At 54.5% G+C, this 7,664-nt stretch overlaps 1 protein-coding gene across 1 annotated transcript in view; it reads right to left on the bottom strand.

Annotated features, from left to right (window-relative positions):
* Positions 1-6,461, bottom strand: part of PIK3R5 (phosphoinositide-3-kinase, regulatory subunit 5) — a 25,343-nt gene extending 18,882 nt beyond the window's left edge. The window contains exon 1 of the mRNA XM_010138330.1: positions 6,365-6,461. Within this exon, the coding sequence (XP_010136632.1) occupies positions 6,365-6,461 (97 nt within the window). The remainder of the gene's footprint in view (positions 1-6,364) is intronic.
* Between the last annotated feature and the right edge of the window lie 1,203 nt (positions 6,462-7,664).

Genomic DNA, 7,664 nt, shown 5'->3' with positions numbered 1-7,664 from the left:
GGGGGCGGGGGGGAGCGGGATCCGCGCGAGCGGCGGGGCTGAGCTCCAGCGGGTGCATCGCCGGGCGAGGAGAACCTGCTTCCTGAGCAAGCGTAACCACAAATACAAATAGCCCAGCGCGACGCAGCTCTTTCCTTCCTCTCACTTCTAGAGAGAGAGGAGGAAATTGCGGCGGCAGCAGCTCGCTGAGTTATTCTGCACTGAATGGGGAGGAGGGAGAGGCGCTGGGCTGCTTCCCTGGGGAGGAGCTGGAGCAAACCTGCTGTGAATGGGCTGGGGGCATGGGCAGGTAGCAGGGACGAGGGCTCGAGGGAAGGATCTTACCAATGTAACTGAGACCTGGGTCTTCTGACCCAGTTTGGGGGCTTCTACAGGAACCACGGGCTGAAGCACAAGGATGCAGCCAGGTATGTTCCCATAACATCACTATAAGCAGAATTCCTGTTTCACTGGTGGTCGTGGCAAGGCACTGGCATTACCCTGGGATGAAGCCAAATGGTGCTGGGAGGCAGCAGGCTGCCAGGGTTGGAGCTCCTAAGTTTGGCAAAGCAGCACTAAGCAAAGACACGCCAAACCAGCTGCATCCTTGCTAAAAATAGTCTCAAGCACAAAACACAGCTTGGAAACCGTGGACACAATAAACAAACACCATGCAGCAAAGCATCACGCATTGGTCAGGACAGAGGATCTTGACTGGGGTGGGAAGTCCCTCCCCTACGCGCAGTCCAGGTCACGAGCATCCACTTTCCAAGCACGGGAGCAGAGTTAGTCCCTGTATCCAGACTAAAAAAGTTGTTTGGGCACTATGGGTGATGCTGCTAATGTCCATGAGTCAGGAATAAAAGCCCCAAGTGACATAAAGACCAGGATGGAGCCACCTGCCCAGCAGTGTCCTCTCTGTCCCTCTACAGATGTCCTGCATCTGCCTGGGACACAGGTGGGTGCTGCAGTAGCACCCAGAGCCTTTTATGAACTGCAGAGCAGCACTTGGTTCATTCCCAGGGCAGGGAGAGGCTGCAGCCAGGTGAGAAACCAGCTCCAGAACATTTCATTTGCAGCCGCTCCTCCGTCTCAGTGCCCCCGAGCAGATGGTCCATTGCTGGTTTGGTGTGGTGGTGAATGGTGCCACCACACCAGGTCAGGCCACAAATCACAGGGACAAGTCCAGAGCAGTGTTTCACACCAGGTCAGAGCAGCAGAAGGCATCAAGTCCAGGATTTGTTCCACTGTGCCAGGTATGCTCAGAACCAGGAGCACCAGCCCAGCCCACGCCGGGCACCCACCCTGTCCTGGAGCCGGTGAGGGTAGGACCCGCACTGAGAGCACACAGAAAGCTTGAACAAGCTTTTAAAGTTGTATCTTGAGCAGCTGGCATAAACCAGGACTTCTCCTTTCAGCCCCCACATCCTAAGAATTTGTCACAAGAGGCACTGGAGACCTCCTGGCAGGGCAGCGGGAAGCCCCACAGCTAAAAAACCCACTTACACTCACCCTGCCTGCACGCTCACCCGGTTTCGCTCCACTAAACCACCCCAGCGCTATTTATTTTTTCTTTATACATGGAGAATGAGTGAGATTTATCTGCCAGCAGCACCGGCAGCCCAGAGCACATCGCGGCTGCAGGACACTGGGGCTGCGATGCCTGGAGCCACAGCAGAAGCAGGACTAAGCTGAGCTTATCCCAGCATCCTGCAGAGCACGCTTAGACCAAGCCCAACCTGACACAGACCCCAAAAGTCTTCCTTTGGGAGAAAAAAGCCCACAGCAAAGTCTCCAAGCAGGGACCCGGGGTTGGGCAGAGGCTGCACTGAGACCCCCACGGCAGGAGGGAGCTGGGACACGGCACACGCTCTCGCTTTGATCGCTATCGGCACTGAAGATGCCACAGCGTGCGGGGAGCCGGGCACCCGCGGCCCCGTGGGCGGCCTCGGAAGGATGAGGCTTTGGCATTTCTTTTCTGAGAAGCGCACCAAGACACCCTCCCCCCAGAGCGGCTCCTTCCTGACCCAAGTGGTTGCTATTTCCCCTCTGCCACTCTTCAGGGGGGGCAACTGTCAAGTCGGAAAAAAACAGAAAGCAGAAATACCACATGCCCAAGCTGCCTTCGCCCACGGGTTCGGGCTGGGCATCGGCTCCCGGTGCCGTCAGAAGCAACGCAGTCAGAGGGGTTAAAAGCAGACGTCTCCGTTTCCTTCCTCCCCCAGACCTGCTCCCACCATTTCCACCACGTCCTCACCAGATTAAGCTGGTTTTCTCCAAGGGCCTGCCCGGAGGAAGGGCCACTCGCTGCGGTTGTGAAGGAGGGGGGTTGGAGGTGCCTGAAGCACTGGGGACAGCAAAAGCCCCACAGTCACAGCATCCCCGCGGGACGCATCCCACGCTGCACGGCAGCCCAACCTGCAGCTTCCAGAGCCCCTGTGCAGGGCACAGCGGCACCTCCCAGGGCTGGGGAGTGATTTCAGCCAGAGAACCCACCACGAGCCAGGAGAAACCAGTTCAAAGGCTCCAATTTGCAAGGTTTGGTAACCAGCACACCTGAATCCTGCGCTCAGAGCGGGAAGTATTTCAGATGTCGCACTTCATTACTGGCGATCTCCACATCAGACGTTGTTTATTCCCCAGGAGGGTGTTCAGGTGACTGCAGCTGAGCAGGATTTTAAGTTCTTCTTCATTAGAGCTGAGCAGTCTGAACTGCCTGGGTGGCACATGAGCCGTATCATCAAACACTCTTCTCTTTCCACAGCTCACCAGTGACCTTCACCCACCCTCCCTCACCAGCATCCTTCATCCTCTCCACCTGACGTGCAGCCCTGTGGTACAGACACACAGCTCCTTCCCCTCCCTGGGACCTTTCAAGCACCAGGCTGCCCTACAGCCTCGCCAGCAGCTCCCCGTCCACCGTGATCCTCCAGCCCCTCTCACATCCCTGACTCTGCAGTACAACATCCCCAGCAGCAGAGCCCAGCCCAGCACACTCCTGCACAGAATCATTTGGGTTCGAAAAGACCTTTAAAACCACTGAGTCCAACTGTTCCCCCAGCACTGCCAGGTCCCCACTGCCCCCTGTCCCTCAGCAGCACCTCCACACGGCTGGGAAACCCCTCCAGGGATGGGGACTCCACCACTGCCCTGGGCAGCCTGCGCCAGGCCAGGACAACCCCAACGGGACAGAAATTGTTCCTCAGGGACAACCTCAACCTCCCCTGGGGCAACTGGAGGCCAGTCCCTCTCACCTTGTCATTTCTTCCTGGGAAGAAGAGACCAACTCCCATCTCGCTCCACTCTCCTGTCAGGGAGTTGTCAGAGCCAGAAGGTCTCCCCGGAGCCTCCTTTGCTCCAGGCTCAACCCCACCAGGTCCCTCAGATGATCCTCAGCGCACTTGTGCTCCAGACCCTGCCCCAGCTCTGTTGCCCTTCTCTGGACACGCTGCAGCCCCTCAATGTCCTTCTGGGAGTGAGGGGCCAAAACTGAACCCAGGATTCGAGGAGTGGCCTCCCCAGTGCCCAGTCCATTGGGATGATAACGGGACAGAAATTGTTCCTCAGGGACAACCTCAACCTCCCCTGGGGCAACTGGAGGCCAGTCCCTCTCACCTTGTCATTTCTTCCTGGGAAGAAGAGACCAACTCCCATCTCGCTCCACTCTCCTGTCAGGGAGTTGTCAGAGCCAGAAGGTCTCCCCGGAGCCTCCTTTGCTCCAGGCTCAACCCCACCAGGTCCCTCAGCTGATCCTCAGCGCACTTGTGCTCCAGACCCTGCCCCAGCTCTGTTGCCCTTCTCTGGACACGCTGCAGCCCCTCAATGTCCTTCTGGGAGTGAGGGGCCAAAACTGAACCCAGGATTCGAGGAGTGGCCTCCCCAGTGCCCAGTCCATTGGGATGATCCCTGCCCTGCTCCTGCTGGCCACGCTATGGCTGGTACAAGCCAGGATGCTGTCGGCTGCCTTGGCCAACACCAAAGGCTCCCCATTTCGCTGCTCACCAGCAAGAAATAAAGTGCTTCTCTTCCTTTAGCACACTGATTTTACTATCTTCTCTCTCCAGTGACACAGAAGGCAGCAAACTCTCTGAAGAGGGTCTCACAAGGAAAAGGATGTTCCTAGTGCTTTTCTAACAGGGAGTTTTGTGAGTCAGAGACAATTAATTTTAATTTGGTTCCTCAGATAAATGTGGCAGTTCAGTAAAGACTTTCTCTTTAGACCCCAGAGCCAGCCACTGGCTCATCCAGGGAATAAATCTGTGATGGCCAAAGCACTCGCACTCCTCCTTTTTGCTGACTTCAGAGACCTCAGCTATTCAGTCACTTATGCGTGGAGAAAACAAAGCATCGGAAGCGATTACTCACCCACTCAGGAGCAACTTCCTGTAAAACTATCATGTAAAAATAAAGCATTAAATAATTTAAAACCGAACAAAAGTTTAGCAAGGTCTCAGCCCAGAAAGGGGCCACATGGTGCGTGTCATTTTGGTGCATGGAAATAGTAAAAAGGGAGGGAAGGCAAATAAATTGGGAAATAGAAGAGATATAAGAAGTTGAAAATGAAAAAGGAAAAGGCTCTGGCACCGTTACGAACAACCTGGAGGGATTCATTGACTGTATGAGGAACCGAGCCCTAATGACAGCCGCGTCTGACGCGGGACAGCAACAACTAAACTGTTGCTGTAACACGGGGAAGGCAGAAGAACACGAAAACATTTCTGGGTTTGAGAAGAAGTAGGAAGCGTTAAGGGGTAGAGGTGCATCTGTGCTTCATGCTCTGTTTTCCCTAAGTTGAACATGTTACTGCAGTAACAAAATACTCCGACAGCAAGGGGTGGGAGGTGGGTAGCAGCTCTCCCAAGCAGGCGCAGTGAAAGCCAGAGGGGACGAGGACTAAAGGCGTCGGCCAAGAAGCGCTGCCCCGGGGGCTGTCCGGAGCGGTACCCGGGCCAGGGCACAGCAAAGCCATTAACATCACACTGCGGAACCAGGGTTTGCCGGTCACGCTGAAGATTTTTGGCAACAGCACAAATGCTTTTGATGAAAGGGAACTTTCTGATGTGTAAAACGCCTGAGATTCTCCCAGGAATGCCAGGTCATTCTGCCAAACCCCACGAAACCCACATGAAGGGGATGGAAAGCCAGCGGGCGGAGAGATGGGGGGAAATCATTAGAAAAGAGGAATCACTGGGCAGCACAGCCACTTCCAGCAGAGCCCACCACCACCTGACCCCTGCCCCGTACAGTCTGGTCTTTGCTAATGAACCAGAAAAATTACGAAGTCGTTTTTTAAAGGCTTCCGTAACACAAATACCAACGCTGAAGGGCTGGGATTAGAGAAGGGCAGAGCTGGTGAGTGACACAGGAACTGATTAATTATAATTACAGGAGGAGGCGAGGTACGCGGCGCACAATGAGCTGCTGGGCGAGACGGACCCCTTCGGACACGCGCTGTAACGGTGCCAGACGCGAGGTCGTGCTTCCAGAAACCAGGAATGTAGGTCACGCTCCAGGGCCTGTTTCCCAGAACATGGGAAGACCAAACCTGGTCACAACTGCACGGACCAAGACCAGGGTGATGCTGCAGCACAGGGAGCTGGCACCAAGCTGGTGGGGAGAGGAAACAGGCACGGAGAAAGGAATTCCTCCAGTACTTGGCAGCGGCTTTCTGGGAGGCGGTTTGCATCTCTGTTGTTTTACAGGTAATCAGACAAGCAGAGGGGGTCAGAAGAACAGCACAGACGAAAAGCAATCGGAACCTGACAAAATTCATTTCATTTCTTTTATGCACAGGAGGGTTTGGGAGTGATTTAATTGCAGCCTGCAAGTGTGACTACGAGGAAGAGAGGTCAAAATGACATCCAAAAATTACTTCTGCGCACTGCCGCTCTGTCCTCACCCCCACCATCCCCAGGCCCTTCTGAACATGGCTCACGTCTTTATGGCCACCGTGGTATCTGATCTAGATTTCAGTAACGTCGATAACAGTATCTCCACACTTGCTCCTGACAATGCGGCAGAGACTACGCCCGTAGGTTTTGAGGACCATATGCATCAAAGCAAGGCAGGGCTGGCTGATTACACAAAGGGTCTTTCCTCGTGGAGAAAAAAAGACTCCTCCTCTCTCCAGCTCACCTATGAACAACTGTCAAGATGCACAACTTCTCTGCTGACTTCTTCAGCATCTTGGTACGTGCTCCCACTGCAACAAGAGGTTCAGGAAGACTGACTAGGTGGGACCTCGCCTCTAACATCGAGCACTGGAACGAAGAAAAGGCCTCCGAGCCCCAGTAGCACCAGCAGCTCTCTCTTACCCAGGTGCCCGGGTAGGTAAGCAGGTCATGCAGAGACAGAAAAACAAGCTCCCGGTTAACAGGACACCTACCAGCCCATCTGCTGGAGACAGCATCTCTGCTAAGCCCATGTAGACATCTTTCCAGAGCATGGTAGATCCTGTCCTCTGTGCACGTGGTGTGCTGCATTTTAATTCATCTCCTACAGAGAAAGAAGGAAGAATGTTAGTATAAGGTTATATGTATATGGTATATGCAGATGAGACGCTTCTGGTGAAACCCCATCCCCCATTACTGGCTCCTGTCTCCCTTGTCAACCCCAGAGCCAATGATTCACCCCGCTCTGCTAGGTGTCATCTTCCCCTCTCTTCCTCCAATCCCTCCCAACCTCAGCAAAGAAAAGGAGACACACACATCCATGACGCTATCATGAGAGGCTGTGGGGCCAGGGCACCCTCCCCCTGACCTGCCCAGGGCATATCTGCCTTCTCACAATTTCCGTCTGCGGGACAGATCAAGTCTCGCTCACACGTTTGTGGCAAGGAGGTGATCTTGGGTTAGCCTCCACCGAAGATAACACTGCAAGAGATTACAGCTGCAGCACCTTGCAATGGGCTCGGGCAGGAATCCAAGAGCAGCCCAGGCTGGAAGGGATCTCAAAACATCATCTGGTCCAACCTGCAGCAGTGACAGCAGAGCCCAAGCTCCTTCTCCTAGTGTTAGGCATGATCGTCCTTGACAGCTCTAGTGTCCGCTGGTGATGGTCACAAACCCGTTCCCGAGTGCCAATCTTGTACCAGCCAGGAAAGACTCCAGCACTGTCACCTTGCTGCCACACAGACAACATGAAGAAAAGGTCCACGCGCCCTTGTGGCAATGCAGGAAAACACAGAGGGAACCTCATCCCCAACGTCCGAGGACATTGTGAAACTGTGGATTGCGCGCCCGGCTGCAACCTTTTCACAACCCAGCCCAGTGGATCTCACCTCTCCTCCACGGCTCGGAGGGCAAACCTAAACCTTGGGCTGGCAGAGACTGTGCTGCGAGGAGGAAGATTTTATCCCACCCAATCCACATGCATCTGTCTGGGACACCACGAAAATAAAAGCAACTTGCCCAGCAGGTTTACTTCTCAGATCTGCCCCTGATCGTGAGCAATCAAAGAGGTGCCAGGGTAGAGATTCCCCCCATGCCCTGCAGCACCAACCCTGCCATCCAGAGGGACCCTGGGGCAGGAGACACTCCTCTCTCAGAGCACAGAGATGGGTCCATCTCACCGAATCTTTGCCTTTCAATATAGGCAACAGAAAAAATCCAGGAAGGAAAAATAAAACCTGCCAATACCCCAAGAACCACCTGCAAGGACATCATCCCAGACAGCACCTTCCTGTA

The sequence above is a fragment of the Buceros rhinoceros genome, unplaced genomic scaffold (genome assembly GCF_000710305.1).
Source record: "Buceros rhinoceros silvestris isolate BGI_N320 unplaced genomic scaffold, ASM71030v1 scaffold2526, whole genome shotgun sequence".
NCBI lineage: Eukaryota > Metazoa > Chordata > Aves > Bucerotiformes > Bucerotidae > Buceros > Buceros rhinoceros.
This window is presented reverse-complemented; position numbering and strand designations above follow the sequence as displayed.